General features: G+C 37.0%; 1 protein-coding gene across 9 annotated transcripts in view; it reads right to left on the bottom strand.

Moving 5' to 3' along the window:
- RAPGEF2 (Rap guanine nucleotide exchange factor 2) overlaps nt 1-17247 on the bottom strand; it is a 286669-nt gene that overhangs the window by 160066 nt on the left and 109356 nt on the right. For 8 of the 9 annotated variants that reach the window (XM_074951065.1, XM_074951067.1, XM_074951066.1 and 5 more), the window contains exon 3: nt 13786-13842. The exons of the other annotated variant lie outside the window; for it this stretch is intronic. In XM_074951065.1, coding sequence (XP_074807166.1) covers nt 13786-13842 — 57 coding nt within the window. The remainder of the gene's footprint in view (nt 1-13785; nt 13843-17247) is intronic. 9 annotated transcript variants of the gene reach the window in all.

Here is a 17247-nt window from a genome sequence, read left to right as displayed (position 1 = left end):
ATCTGGCTACAGTAGACTTAATTGCACCCTATGAATCCATGCAAATAGATAATTGCACCCTGTGAATCTATGAAAATAGCCAAAGCAAGACAAACAGTTTAAAACAGATCTGGAGTATTTAGACTAAGCCATTTTTGAGCTATGACCAGACAACAGATTAACAACAAAATTTTGCCTACCATCTGTCCCAAAGATACCTTCTAATCTCCAGGAAAAAAAAATCTAACCTGGCATAAAATCTTATTTGTAAAATCTCTTGTAGACTGGTTTCTTTTTGGCAAAAAGGAGTGCATGGGAGAAGAGTATCAAAACCAGTCCTATAGCATGTGGAGAACATGCATCTCTCCCTTAAAAGCTATTGCTGCACTATTATAAGTTACACAACAAGTATATTCAATAATATTGCAAGGAAAGTTTTCCAGGCATTTAGGGAACAATAAGCTTTTGAGAATATGAAAAACTATTGTTTGTAGTTAGATACAGTCTTTGAAATAACAGATCATTATTGCAGAAACTCTAATATTACAGTATTATGTTCTAGATAGAAGTACAGCATTGTGCAAACACAGGTTTGGAAGCAGCACTAAAATGGGCACAACAAGACAATGCATTTGTAAGTTAATCTTTCTGACACAGAGGTTTGTGCATTAATAGCCCACTCCTGCAATATACTGAGCACCCACAACTGACCTGACCTGCTCAGCACCTTGCAGATTCAGGCCCAAAGTGAGGAAAAAGCTTTTAATGATGCTGTTTGGAAATGAAGCTTTTCAGTAATTCACCTGTCACTGAAAAAAGCGGCTTATTCAGACCACAAACCAGTGAAGAATCCTCTAGTTCCCCAAACCAATTCTCATCAGATGTTACTCAGATTACACAAGTAGGGGATATAACAAGGTCCAGGTGAAAACAAAATATTTATTTTTATTTTTTTTAAAAACACATACTAAACCAGGCATTCTTTCTTGTGGACAGTCTAATTCCTATCTCATTCACACTAGTTTTACACTGACTTTAGCTGAGGTATTTCTGAGTTACACAGCTGAAGTACAGTAGTAAGGCACAGAACAATGAGCAAATGCTGAAACAGACAATATGTACCAGTAGTTGTTCTTTGCATTAAAAGATTGATTAGACTAAGTCATCTAGATAAGGACGACCATGAGAATCTGCAATTACTAAAAGAAATCATTCTGTAAATACTATTATCCTCTAATGCAGGTGCACAATCAAGGCCCCATGTATTTTGTATTAAGCTTGATCCTACTTCTGCGGCAAAACACCTTGCATTCTGCAGCACTTTTGTGCATAAGACTGGAGATTCTGCAGCAGCTTCAGGTAAATTTTAAAGATTAGGTTAATGAATATGAAAATGAATATAATACTAAATCCAGTTTATTTTACGCCACTACTTCCTTTTTAATTTTCAACATAATATAGAATTTTGTAGTGTAAAAGTTTATTTGCATTTTGGAAGTTATTAGCAGAAAGCTGGAGATTTTGGCAGTTGGATAAGACATGTCGAGCTTCTGGTGACCCAATAGGCAGTTTGCGTTTGTAGAATAAACACATTAGCTAATGGTTAAATTATCAGCACTGAAATAGTTAACAGTGTCACTGATACCTGCATCACTAAATTAGCACCTCACTGAGATGAATAGGAAAGTTCAGACCTCTAAGAGCTATTGTTCCATGACGCATGCAGACTCTGGCAGATAGTACTCCACCAGTTTACACTGTTCATATTTGGTAGGTTCTCTTTGCAACCACAATGGCTACATTTTTTAAAAAACGGGAGCTTAGAAGTGGATGTAAAATTCTGGAGCGTGGGTAGCTTCCGTGGAAAATTCCACAGCCACAGGTTGAGTATATGGGGTGTTAAGTGTAGTGCTTGCCCAGTCAGTCCACAGTTAGGGGAGCCATTACAGTTTCTGCCAAAAAACCACTCTGGCCAGTTGATCAGAGCAAATTACAAGGCAGAACATTCACAGGCCCTTTTTGTCTGAGTCTCTGTGAGCACCCATTAATCTGGAGTTAGCTGAGGCAGAAGGCACACTGGTGGCCTTTCCAAAAGTATCCACTACAGGGAGCTTCTTGAGGTAAATTATATGGAGTCCAGTAATAAGTTAACCTTTCAGTCAATTTGATGTTAGAAAATCCATTGACCTAAATTACTGTATGGGAACAAGGAGACATAGTCCTTCAGATTGTGACATTGCTTGAAGACAAAAGATGAGACTAATATTACAGAAAGGAACAAGTGTTTGACATATGCTGGTCTTTGTTTTTCTAAACACATACTTCTCACTTGCTCCATGTTACATGAATTCCAAGTGGTGGAATTGTTTGATACATCACCAGACGGAAATGGCAACTGCATGTCTGTTTTAAGAAGAAGGTTCCAGATTCTTCTGTATTTGTGGAACTTCCAACAGCTACCACAGTGGACAGTTTTTATCGATACGGGTAATCGAAAGTCCACGGAGGCATTCTGCTGGTGGAACAGTGTCAATAAAGGGGGTCTGTCATTCTGTGAGGAGGTGTAATTTGACCAACTTGAAGTCAGAGTTTTATTGATAAATGTCAAAATCAAATGTGGATGCAGGCAAGGATGTGCCAAAATATGGCAAGTTTTGCCAACAAAATTTTGGCACATAGAGCAGCCCTAACAGTTGGAGAAGAATGGGTATGGACCTGGGAAGCAAACTGCCCCAAACTCAGAAATATCCAGCTAATGTGCTTATCCCATGATTGCAAAATGCCTCCCATATACTCAAATGCAAAAGGTGCAAGCTGCCAAAAGCACCAGCTTCCCGTTACAACTTCTACAACGCAGACTACATATTGATAAAAATCTGCAGCATTCTGAATGCAGTGTTGAAACAATGTAAAATTGAGTATAACAAAAACACAAAACTGCTATTATGTTGATTTAATTCATGCTTTATATTCAATAAAGTAAGATTTTATTTTAAATTAAGCAATTGTGGAATTTCGATTCTATTGTAACACAACACTGCAGACGCCAGGGGACTTGCTGAAAAATTTAGATTCACCTTGCCTCAGTGTATGCAAATCCTTGATTTACAGGAATTATGGACTTGTAAAAGGAACTCCAGAGTCAGGGTTCTAACCTGCTTTCCATTAGATGCACGACTATGGTTCCCTCTCCAACTTTCTCAAAGAAGTCCTTTCTACTTGAATATGAGGTCAGTAGCTAGAGGGAAGTTGTTGGGGTTTTTTTTTTTTTTTGCACCTGCAAAACTTGAGATAAATCAGACAAGTCATTTCTGAAACGTGGAACTTTGAGACATGACTTTGTGAAGTTGTCACACAAATAACTGTTTGAAAACTAAGGGTTTTTTTATTGAACAGTCCCTGATGACATCAAAAGCACACTTCTAACTGCTGATAACGTCAGATGCTTTCTTGGGGACTTCTTCACAATACATTTCTAATATATGAATGCTCTCCCAGATACAGAGATATTCATAAATTTCAAAGGTCTGGTAGAGTTTATAAAGCTCTGCCAACATATGGCTATACTGGCTGAGTTCATAAGCTCCACTTATCACATTGCTGTGATTCAAGGAGGTTGTAGACTCTCCCATTGAGCCTGTAGTATTCAGACAGCCAAATTGATCAAGCTGAAGGAGGTTAAAAATTCTGCTGTGAGAGTATCTGATTTTAATATTATATTGTCCTGTGTTTAATTGAAAAATACGTATTTTCTTTACATCATGAGTTGCTTGCCCAAGTGATGCAATAGCTACAACTTCCACCTTATCCCCACAATCTCTGGAACAGATACGGTACCTGAAACTACTTTAAACATTTTTCAATTGACTAGGTTCAACATAACTGTTAAGGTTCGAGGTCAGTTTCTATTTAGCGGAGTACATCATAATTCCAGGTTTCTGAAAGAGAACCCATACAACATTTTAACTTTTATTATAAACCCAATCAATGCACACAACACTCATGCATGTTTTCCTTGGGCAAGCTCACATTAAGGCCAGGGACTGCAGACAATGGCTCACATAAAATAGTTTTAGCACCATCTGTAAAATTATTTGGATTTGTTATTTGGATATTCATTCCTTCAGTAAAAATAGTCGCCTCACCTGGGTGACAGCCAGGAGGCTAAATGCTATAGTTTCTGAGCCAGAGTGATTCAAAATTATAACCAACCCTTGACCTTCAAGGTTCTGGACCGTACAAACTGCTGAATACCCTCAATCTTTGGGAAGTCACTTGAAATTAAGGTACTGCTCAGTACCTTGCAGGACCCAACAAATTACTTGCGTCATCTCTAGCAAGACTTCCCTGAACATGGCCTAAAATTTCTTTTTCTCTGTTAAAATAGTGCCATAGATTTAAATGGCCCACTTCAATATCTGATTCTCCACTCCCGCCACAAATGGCATCAGTATAAATACAATCTTTGCAACAATGGATTATGGGTTAGGTCAGTACTGTAGTAGAACTGGAGATAAGATATTTAGGACCCAATCTTGCAAACACTTAAGCACATGCTTAACTTTATGCATGAGAGTTTTCCCATTGGTTTAACTAGGATAATGTCTGTGTAAAGTTAAGCACATTTATGAATGCCTGCAGGATCAGGGACTTAGTCTGATGGAAATCAAACCAGAAGAGGGCTTTCATGTATTCACGCCCTGGATTATAAACTTGAGAATCTCTACCTTGAAGGGGATGGAGGAGGCTTAAAGAGATTTATTTTCCCTTCAAGTTTTGTAACCCGGGCTCCATAAGGACCACCAACTAAATAGCATACCCATAACTTCCAGAAGACACTGAGAGAATCAGTCCAAACTTTAAGAGGTGGTCTTGTATTTCCTAACCCATTTCCAACTTGCAAAGATTACAAGAGCGGCAAGAGCCTAGAGAAACATATCTTCCTTGACTCTGGCAAGAAAAGTGGAACCCTCAGGAAATCACTATGGTTCCTACAATCTAAAGGTTTGCCTATACACCAGAACTGTACCTCTTAACCATAGAGTTAGAGTTAAAGCAGTACAACTCCACTAGTCTGCGACTGCTGTTATCCCAGTGCTTTTCACTGGGAGGTTTATTGATTTAACCCCCCCCCCCCCACACACACACACACACACCCCAAATAGTGATACCAATAAATATGTTGTGCATAAACCAGGTCTCAGAACACCTGAGCACAGGTTCAAGGCAACAATTGAAGTTGCCCCTCAGTTATATGGACTTGGATGTGTATACCCAGATTCCTCTTTCTTGAGAGATGTTTGGAAAATGAGAAAAGACTACTTGTGTTCCAACATCTATTTTGAATAAGCAGAAAAGATGGGAGAGAATTAGTCCAAGCCATAGGAGAAAAGCAGACATATTGGAAATGAGAAACACCTTTCCAGTGTCAAGTATTAGACATTACATGATGGAATTAAAAGAGAGCTTATTCTATAAAACCGTACTCAGAGGGTGTTAGTTTCTTCAGATTCATCTCTCGTGTGTTTGAGTTGAGTTTTCCTCACACATACGCAGTTCTGAAGATAACAGCTTTTTCCTTGCCCATCTCATTATAGTCAACATCTGTGTGTAGACAGCTGTTTTCGGGCCCTCCTTTGTTTATGTAAGCAACTACTATAGTATTAGACATTTCCCTTGAAGTGATTGGTGATGTTGCATTGCAAAAAAAACTTCCACATTTTTCAATATTTTCCCAAGTAGTCAGCTACCATCTTACCTGAGTTGTTTGCTCACTGGCACATTATCTGCAATCAGGTGGTGAGTTATTCACATTTTTAACTGGTCTGTCAACTAACTGATAAATAATAATTGGCCATCGGATATCTGCCACATCACCACGCTTGAGCTCCTGATGCTATATGTAAGCAGTGTTTAAAGAATAAGATACATCCCAAACAAAGAAATATGACAGAGTATGTACTGAAGGTACAACTGATGGTCTATGTGTCAGCTACAACCCTACCTGCCCTCCCCCCCCTCCGCCAAATACCTGAACATTTTAACTTGATGTATATTAACCAAATAATTATATTGCTACTGTATATTTCTCCTTATCCATCAACCTCATCCCAAATTTAACAAAATAGAAAGATCACAAATATCAGAAGGGCAACAAAAAACGGTGTTCCTAGCTATCACTAAACTTGTGATTTTTAAGTGGCATTTTTGTTTAAACTGATGTCCACAATTGTGACTCGCTGATGAAATGAGATGAAAGTTGGCAAAATTTGGCTCTTGGTATCTAAAAATGTAAACACAGGACATACAAAACACTAGGCCAACACTTCAGGAAATAATTTATTTGTAGATTTCTGCACACATAACCAATGCATCTTTCTCTGAAAGATCTCAACAGTATTCTTCTATCTTTTTCTAATCATCAAAAATAGCACCAGTTACTGTAAGAACAGCATAAAAGAGATTTTGTACTACAAAAAGTAAGCCTCTACAGAGACAGGTGTTTCTAAAAAACAGCTTCCATAAGTCTGTTTTTAACAATTAGTGAACAAGCTTTTTCATACCTGTCTATAGACAATGATCAGCCACGTTTCCCTGCATAAATAACCTAACACTGCATAAGATTGATATTAAAATTTTCAGCAATTATATAGCACTTGAGATTATGGATAGAAATTCAGGAAGAAAAAGCAGCAGACTCTTTTCTTAACAAAATTCCTTTCTAATTTACTGGCAAAACTGTGATGGAAGTGGTATACGATTACATAATCCTACATACAGATTTTGTGGACACAGTCTACTACTTAGTAATCCTATGCCCTGGCATTATTTCTCTAAACTACCTCTTACTCCCAGCACTGCTGCAACAATAAAAATATGACTGTCTTTAGTCAAACATATATTGTAAAAAAAGAGGGTGCAACCTATAATTCTTGTAAAAGCCTTAATTTCAATTTGACAAAAGGCTCACAAAGCATGTCGAAAACAATAATGTAAAAAATCTAGTAGAATTCATTGTACTACAATGAATTGTCTATACTATTAAGTCTTTATTCAATAACATTATCTATGCAGAATCAACTATCAAGTCCTTGAATGTATTTGTCCTAACGGCAGATGTTGGCTAAGAAGCTCCCCATGGCAAATGCCCTCCCAATAAAATATATAAACAAGAAATCCTGATTTACTGCAGTGCAGAGCTGGCAGGATCCCAGTACCACTTTGCCAACTGTCTGGCTATCAGAAGGTATAATACACCTTCAGGAGAGCGAAAAAGCAATAGACCAGCCGTTCAGCAATGACTCTCTGCATTATTAAATATCCTGTTGGATGACTTTCACAGGAACCTATGGAAGTACAAGGAGAATGAATATATATTGCCTGAAGAGGTCTATCTAAAAATCAGTATGCTGATCCAGACAAAAGTTTCAGAACAGACTTAATCTTGAGTATGATGTTTATTTAGAGGGGTTTTAATCAAACAGATGCAAAATATCTTCTGTGCCCTTGGAAATACAGGGGTTAAGAGGAAATCTGTTACTAACTCTGAAATCAAGGATCTTCACTGAGCATTAAGAACAGTAAATTCTGAAATATTTCCAAAGCCTCCATGAAGAAACACACAATATTCGGAAAAAATAAGTTTAGAGTAAGAGTAGAGCAAAGCGTCAAAGAAAACAAGAGGAAATAACTATACTGGGAACCTAAAATATCAAGCATGAAAATTTTGACTTCTCTCAACATCCCAGACCTTTCACCAGTATGTAAATGGTGCACAGTATAAGTCTGGACCATTAAACGTTAATTAACAAAGCATTAAATTTAAAAGTAAATTGAAAAAGAGCTATGTCTATTTAGAGTACGCCGTCCAGGCTAAGAGTCACCACAAACACTAAGGGCCACATTATGCCTTGCATGCATCCACCTCCCACTCTATAGCTATGTAAGACTATGCACACATGCAGGGCCTCTTTCATTAGCCCCCCTCTCTTGCATATGCTGCCTCTGTGCTATTGACCAATCCTGAAGACACAGGCTGGCAAGGAGGGACTATGAAGGAGCTACTGGCTGCTTTACTGTAGGAGCCAAAGAATCACTCTGGGAAGCACATACAAATAAGTTCCCCACACTCATCCCCAAGAACCCTCTAAATCTGTGCCTCGCCTCTCATTGCACAGCACTCATGGATATTACACAGATCTACAGCTACAATGAAATAGCTAGGGTTTTGGGTTTTGTTTTTAAGAACAGCTGCTACCAATTCCTCAGCTACTTTTCAAAATGTTTTAATACACAAGTTCCAAAATATATTAAACTATATTAATTTTGATTCTATGTAAAATCTTTATTTCAATTAGATTTTGCTTATGAGAATTGGAGAGAACAGTAGTTAGGGAGCAAGATCTTTAAGCATGCTTCCCTCTCCTAAACACCATCCTTCTCCAGGGGTTGCTGGGGTCCGCATGCAGATATGAAACATCCAATGATCACTTCTCTTACTGTTTGTCAACAGCTACATTTTGGGGCTGTCAGCTAGTAGCACTCCATGGGCCTTTTAAATTACTTCATACCTTCTTCTCTGCCATCCCTCTCTCCAGCTAATTAGGGTCTACACATATGCAGGGCATCCACAATTTCATTTCAGTGGACCCAGAGACTGCATGCAGAAGGAAAAGGGAAGATTTTGGCAGCTGCAAAGACATTATGCCACATAATGCAAAAGGGCTAGGGACCTGGCCTTACTTACTTACTGTCCTGTAAAGATCCAGTAGCAGGATTCACTGAGTTGCAGCACCCCAGACGATGTCATTCTGTGATATCACAGCTACAGAACGAGAGCATTTGGATCTAATCTTAGAACACAGAGCTGCCCAATGGGAGCAGAAGTAAAAATCCTTTTCTCCCCATATATATTATATTGCTTTCAACGTATTAAAAATTAAAACTACATTCACCACAGAAATATAATTTACCAACAGCTACCAACCATACTGTAATATTAGCAATTCCATAGTTATTTCTTACTCCAAATAACACTATACTTTTTTTTTTTTAAGAAGATGTAGGAGGGGGGAAATGAAAGATGGGAGACTGAGGTATAGTTTTGCAGCTAAACATTTCAATAAGAGATACAGTGTACCTTAATAAGAAATTCAGCCAACAAATTGTAAGTTCTCTTTTGAGTACCTGAAACTGTGGACCTTCAAAAAGAACAGGAGTACTTGTGGCACCTTAGAGACTAACAAATTTATCTGAGCATAAGCTTTTGTGAGCTACAGCTCACTTCATCAGATGCATTCAGTGGATCTTCAGTTTAGCAAAACAACTGATTCGATTCCCCCTATCATTTAGAAGTCTTCTCAAGTCATCATTTGTGTAGTAGTGTATGTATTTAATTTTTTAGTTAAATGATGTCCATCACTGAAGACAGATTAAGGGTTTTTTACATTAAAAATGCACTTGGTAACAGAACTAATGGAGTATTGTATTAGGAAAAAATAGGAAAAATTCCAAATTATTATATTAAAAATTAGGGAATTTTAGGAAGTGTTGATGGAAGAAGATGATTCTTCTTTAAAATTAGTTCAAAACATTTAAAAGGTGGAGAACACTCATCTAAGGCATTTCAGTTTTAGGAGGCAACCCTATTGAAACCACTAATCTATAACTTAACAATCAAACTCTGAAATATTTTCTCATTGGCAAGAATTTAAGAAGTATTTATCAAAGAGATCAGTCTTGGAAATTTTGTATTGGATACACATTCTCAGAAAAGAAGTTGGAGAAGGAAGGAGGAACTAACAATCATGCAGTGGCTAGGAGGATCCTCTTATCAAAAGTCACAAAGTATCAGAGCAACCTGCTTTTTTTTTTTTTTAAATCAATCATAAAAACTTAATGCAATAAATTCATCTATAGTTTAACTCCACTGAAGTCAAAAACTAGAGATCAATTTGGCCCAAAGTACCGAAGTCATTGTCACCTCCCCAGCGTATTTCAGCCACATGTGAACTTTGTCGACTTTAATCTCTTTAGATGACAACCTGCCATCAAAATTGAAAAGTTTTCTGTCAACATAACTTATTCCGTAATGTATTCAAAGGGGATAAGAGAAGCATGCGAGTTATTTAAGTTATTTGAATACACACACATTGGTTTCATATAGTTTTCTTATAAGAATAAAAACTGCTTCCTAGTAAAACAGAACCTTATTATTAAAACTTTATATTTTAAAGACTCGGCTTTTCAATCTAATCAAAATTACAATTGTAGGAATAGATCCCCAAAATCATTTTTGGTACACCGATGGGACATGGCTCACTCCCTTCCTCATAACCAAAATCATATATACAAATGTCGAACTGCATAGCCATATACCACTTATCAACCATGTTCACTGAAAAAAAAAATATTTAAAGTTGGGGTCTTTTGTATTTGTATTTTTTAATTCAGAGAAGTTTAAAAAGTCAGAAAGATCCCTCATTTGCCAAAAGCTTTTATAGTCACAAAGATCCTTCATTTGCCAAATATGGCTGAGCTGATTTAATCTAACTTGATCATAAAAAAGAAATTGTATTTTGGCTGCCAAGGTTAAGCCTGACAAATTAAATGGCAACTTATACAACTATTAAAAATTAGGTTTATAAATAAAAGTGCTGACCAAATCTCATCTATGGCAGTGCCAAGTGTCAATATGATGTAGAGGTGAAGAACAAGCATCTTTTTAACAAGTACTTTGACAGAATGTAGTAAGCAGCAAAAAAAAATTTTTTTTAAATCAGACTTTGGGGTAGGAGTGTCTTGTCAAACAGGTAAGAAAATCAGGGGTGTGAGTGGGTGGAAAAACCTCAAACCTGAATTTTTGCTTCAAAGGTTATTTTAGCCCTTCTATCATTAACTTCACATCAAGTGAAACTAGTAGAGAGGTCTGGCAAATGAAGAATAACTGGAGCTGAACTGCCACTTTTAATAACCTAGTTCCCATGTTAAACAAAGAGATAGCCCTTGGGTTTGAGAATTTGTTGCAGGCACATACACCCGCTGATAGTATAGTAAATGCAGATGAGCTAAGTCAATTTTAACAACATGCTCTGTTTTTCCCTTTTAGCCATTTAAAAAAAATTAAAGATTTATATAGATATTATGAATTCTTACAGCTTATTTGTTTTAGGACAAAGGTAAAAATGGATAGCATGGTTTTTGATGAACATGGATAATTTTGTGTGCTACATTTTTAAATGTGTACCTCATAACTTTAGATGAGAAAATTGGTGCCTCTCCCCTCAACCCTCCGCCCATGTAGTGCTCTCTCCCGCCCTACGTGAGAAAACAAGGGTTCAGTCCTTTATTTAGAAACATGATATTTACAGTGAATATATGTTGCTTCTGTGGGTAGTTTGTTCCACCTGACAGCAAGCATATTGGTTTTCATCTTCACATGAAGAGAAATAAAGATTTAGCTTCCCAATATCGATACATTAAGTTGTGCCTGGGGGAGGTCATTCATATATACATGGGAAAAAAAAGAGGTCAATCAATCATTTATAGCTCAGTCATAGTTGCAGCTACTTCCATAGAGACTTTTTTTTAAGTGTATTTTAGAACTTGTGACAAACTGTCACATTGACAGCACTGAAATCATTGTAGCACTGTACTGAACAGGTAGGAGTTCAATCTCCATGCCTACTTAAATCCTTGGCCTTTGAGACTACAAAACAAGGGCTACCAGTTGTGAGGTTTTTCAATGTCCACTAGAAAACTGGATTGATGTCCATCTCATTTCATGCAGGTCAAAAATAACTTTTTTGGTCACTACTGACCTAGAAATAAGAGTGTCTCTATCCCATTACCTAACCCTTGAAACACATAGATACAAGGGCTAGTGAATGCATCTTTTACATTTTAATTTTACAACCCTCAATAATACGCACATGTGTCTTGACATACGTATGCTAAGCTTAGAAAGGACACAAATGAAGAACAAGTTCCCCCCCCCAATGAGGTTTACCATGCCAAAAGAAGATGGAAATTAACTAAACATACAAGTGTACTGAAAACACCAGAATTTCAGAGCCACTCTCAAGTAGGGATGTAGTGAACATATGTAGTCAAGGAGAATTTCCTGGATTTCCTTACGGATCCATCTTTGATCTCACAACAGGGGGGAGGGATAGCTCAGTGATTTGAGCATTGGCCTGCTAAACCGAGGATTGTGAGTTCAATCCTTGAGGGGGCCATTTAGGGACCTGGGGCAAAAATCGGGGATTGGTCCTGCTTTGAGCAGAGGGTTGGACTAGATGACCTCCTGAGGTCCTTTCCAACCCAGATATTCTATGAACATATCAAAATGCTAAACTACAACCTAGACAGACAAATTTGTGTGTGTCTGACTTGACAAAATTTCAACAATTTAAAAAAAATATCCCAGTACTGTATAGGTTTTCATAGAGTCCAAGTGTGCACAGATTGATCATGCTAAAACCAAAAACATTTTGCACTTGTGTGTATAGGAAGAAATTGCCAATTAGACTAACTGAATGGAGTGCAAAAAGAGGGTCGGAAAGTAAGTAGAAAGGACAAGCAGAAGATCAAAGTGAAGATAAAGTCACATGAAAGATCTGACAAAGGGAATCAATGCAAAGGAATGGGAAAGGCACTTCAAATTAACCCAGACTTCAGGATTTTCCACTTGCATGTTACATTTTCTCAGAATATACACCCTGAATCCTAATTTAAGGATAAATTCTGTGAATAGCAGCATTTATTTTGTTCACAAAAAAACAAAGATGGGGTGTCTATGATACCTATTCTTTGTTTAAACTAATGATCAGGTAAAACTCCTATTCCTGAGATTTAGAGTCTAGATGATCATTATTAAACATAAGTACACACAAAAAAGGAATGCAGTCAAACCAGAATGTAACAAAAACTGCCACCATAAGTTTCCCTGATACAATAGTTATGGTACAATCAATCATTTGAGATTACGCCAGCTAGATACTGATATTAGAGTATGTTCGTTTCCACTGATCTTTATTTTCCAGATACCTTTCTTTAGATACAATTGTTTAGTTTTTCCAGTTTCAGACATTATACCTACCTTGCAATCTTGAAAATTTAGCACATAAGTATGTTCACCATTCTTTGTCATGATCAATAATGAAAATACAGAAAAATTATTTGCCTGTGCAAAAACAAAATTACAGGCTCTGGGCCAGTGGATTAGAGGAATTTGCAAGGCTGCATTATTCACACACTTTTCAACTCATCCACTGATGAACACTATACTGCATTGCATTGCATTACATTACACTATACTGCTTTACGTTAAAAATCTGAAAAAAATTAGCCCACTGGGGGGAGGAGGGGGAATTAATGGCACACTTAAGGATTTGTGTTGTTAAGAGATCTCCACTGTGTCTGAAATGACATCAATTCACATCCCTGCTAATTATCACCCATGCTAGATTTGTTGATCTGCCACCTATGGCAGGAAAAGCTGGTCACTACTGCTTTATCTTGATTGATATAAATCCAGATGACAGCTTAATCTGAGGAGATGACATTCCACATCCACTAATTCTCTGCCCTTTCACTGACTACAAAGTTACAACAATGCACATCAGCTCTATCACTGACACCAGTTTGAACCTGTACATTTCTATGCTACGTGATGAAGTTAAGGTGTCTCATTTGTGTTTACAGAACACACTTTTAATCAGCAAGTTGGAATAAACACACCCTTTAGCACTTTCGGAAAGATTTGGTTCACTGAACTGCACATAGTAGAAAAGAGGAAACACTTACTAGTACAGAACTTCGTTTGCTTCATGCCTTTCATATCTCACAGTCTCACACATCAGTCTGTAAGAGAAAAAAATAGGACATTTTTTTTCCCCTTTACCATCTTTATAGTTTATCATTCAAAGGAGGCCTCAATGTCTGGAAAAAGTTTTATTAAAATATTTAATGAATATTTTCACATTTATTCTCAGCCCTTAATGAAAATAATATATGTTTAAGTTGTTTACCGACGTATTTCAACTGGTGAGCTTACAGTACTGAAGTTGCCAGTTTACCTAGCTCACCTTAACTGATCACTTTTATAATAGCTCACCTTAATTGATCACTCTCCTTATAGTGTGTATGGCAACACCCATTTTTTCATGTTTATATATATATATATATATATATATATCTATCTTCCTACTGTATTTTCCACTGCATGCATCTGATGAAGTGGGTTTTAGCCCATGAAAGCTTATGCTTCAAATAAATGTGTTCGTCTCTACGGTGCCACAAGTAACTCCTCATTCAGTTTACCTAACGTGACTATTAGTGGGATGTAACCTCTCCCATGAAATGCTTAGTCTCTGTAAAATGGGGATAATGATATTGAGCTCCTTTATAACATGCTTTGAGATCTGCTGATGAAAAGCACTGTAGAGGAGTTAAGTATTATTTCACATTTCAGTGTAAGATAGTTCAGAATATAAGGCACATTTTAAGAAAAATAAAGCAATATGCAATACTGATCAGACGTCTTTTGTGAGATTTCCAGTACCTGCTTTTTCAGGTCAAGCCAAATATACCTCAAAAAAGTACCTCATGTTGACACTTCTGCCCTTGGCTGAAATTTTGAAGCTTTAGCATTAAAATCCCTTGCTCGTTTCCAATTCCAAAAGGGCAGTAAGTTACAAAAGGTGAAGAGATTTTCCTGCAGGAAAATCCTCTCTCCAGACTTCAGGAAAATCCTTAATGCCCCTTTCACATCCAATACATGCCACTTTTCCTTCAAGTGCACTTATTTCAGACAAAACAATTTAAGGGAATTTCCTAAGTCCTGAAAATGGTAACCTTCCTCTTAGTGATGAAATCAGTGATGATTCTTAGAACCACTTTATCTTCATGAAATACACAGCATTGTGGCTCAGTGTCCTACACCATTTCTTTCAAACCCCCCCCCCCCCAGCCTCCCCCCAGTACATATTCTATACTTACAGAACAAACTGCTAATAGAAAGGCTACTTGATGGACAAGTATAAGGAGATTTGCTTAAGAAGCTAACGTGAATATTTTATTAAACCAGTAGGAACTATATTTGAATTCCAGGCAGAAATTCTCAGTCCCTAGGGGTGTGATCACTTCTGTTGCAGTGAGATATCTTGCTATGTGAAGATGACCCACTAGCTTCTGATGACATATCAAGATAAATTTTCCCAGCACTATAACCTTCATTCCACCAGGGTGGCTAAAAATTGGATTTTTTTTTTTTAAACAAAATTTTAAAAACCGGATTTTACTTTAAGTTATAAGCTTTTTCTCTTTAAAAACAGACATTTTAAATGAAATATGAATTTAATTCAAAATATGTTAAGGCCTAAATTTATTATAATCTCTTAGAGTATTTAAATAAATATGCTGAATTGAGGAGCCTCTATCAAAAGCTGAGTTAAAGTTTGTTTTTCTATGTAAAGACAGGATCCAGGGGAAAACATCCAACTTTTGAGGTCAAAATTTATAAATATCACAACAGTTCAGCCTAAGCAATTTAGGAGACTGTCTCATTTTCAAGAGACAGAGATGCGACTAAGAATTTAATCTGCAGACACTTGTATTTAGGCATATTTGAAATTTTTTTCTAGGCTAACCTGAAATAATCAATTTAATTCACTGACTACAGTTAATCCCTCTGGTTAATTTAGATGAAAAATGTGAAACATGTTTTGACAAGAGAAGTTTATGCATCCTAAACACTGAGGTTGTTTTGCTTGATAAAAATAAATTGTATATGTTGTTGTGTGTGTTCAGTTAAAATTCCAGTTGCCATGCTAATGAAGCTTGAGACAAACTCATGAGCAAAAAGTGAATTATCTAATAAATAAGCAATATATCATTCACCATTTTCTAACACTCAAAATTCACCATTAATAAGAATTTGAAAATATTAAGTTACATAATTTCTTAATTAAATGTATACAATTATAGTATACCCTTGTAGTAGCAAAAAGATGTACCAAATCTAGTGTACAGGCTCCATTTACTTAAAATGTTTTAATGATTTTTAAAGGTGCAATGAGAATGCACCTTTCTTTAGAAAATAAATGAAGTACAAATAAAGTTGATTAAAACTGATTATTTAAATTGAGGCTTCCCACTTGGTAATTCAAATCATGATTTAAATCAATCCACCCAGCACCCCAGGCAAGTGGGGAAAAGTCTGACAGCCTGGCTTCCCAAGAAGTGGAGGGAGAAACTGGTTTGGGCCCCTGGATCAGTTAGATTTTTCTGTAAAATGTGACAAGGTTTCCCCACAGCCATTGCTATTCCCTCCTAGCTCCAAGGCCTCAATAGCCAATTTGGTTCTACTAAAATTACCCCTATACCCACTCTCTCACCATAGATTGTTAACAACCTTGGCTAGTGAGGGGAAACAAGGGAGTTTTTCCTGTTGATGGACAGGGCCTGAATTTTTCTCTGAATTTTTTATGAACAGAGGGGGCTGTGACCATTCCTTCCCCTGGCAATAGACTATCCGCTCCTGTATCAAACAGTCCACTTTGATGTTGAGAACCTCTCTGATCTGCATCTCCTACATCAAGAAAAAGTTTCTACTCACTGGAAGGGCACTTTTGCTTCCTTGTGCAATGAGCAGCTTATTGGGCCTCACTACTTATTAATACACCCTACTGCTGAAATATTGTCCACTGTATCACATGGCTTTCCATGAGAAGATCCTGCAACCTTAAAAAAGCCAGATGCCTGCCCTTAGTTCTAGGATCTCAATCTTCAGTTATTGAGCCTCTTGGTTTTACTTGTCATAAATCAATCTGCAGAACAGAGACGCTAAGAGAAGGTACAGAATAGGAAAATCACTACTTCTGGAGCTAAGGTTTAAAAAACATGAAATATTAATAAAGGAAACTGATAAGTTCTTCTCTAGCCTCTGCTCTGCTAGCAGAGTTCTGTGTGATGCACAGGCTGGGATTAAGGAATTAAAGGAGACTCTGGTTTCTCAGTGACAGTGCAATTTTACTAGGCACGTAAATTCAGCTTTGATTTGAGTGTGGGGCAAAGGTTGAAATCCATTCCTCCTTTAGTCAGACAAATTCACCCTTCCTTAGTAGCAGTATGGCTGAATTTTCTGTAGATAAACAAGTAACACAATCCTCTTGCAAAAGCCGGCACAGTGTTTCTAGTAACAAATGTATGTGTTTTGTTGTAATTAAAGCTCTTTCATAATAGGCAGTTGATTACTTCCTTCCTGTA

Source organism: Natator depressus, chromosome 4, assembly GCF_965152275.1.
Source record: "Natator depressus isolate rNatDep1 chromosome 4, rNatDep2.hap1, whole genome shotgun sequence".
Classification (NCBI taxonomy): Eukaryota; Metazoa; Chordata; order Testudines; family Cheloniidae; genus Natator; species Natator depressus.
The sequence above is the reverse complement of the archived record's forward strand: the minus strand, read 5'-3'. Positions and strand labels throughout refer to the sequence as shown.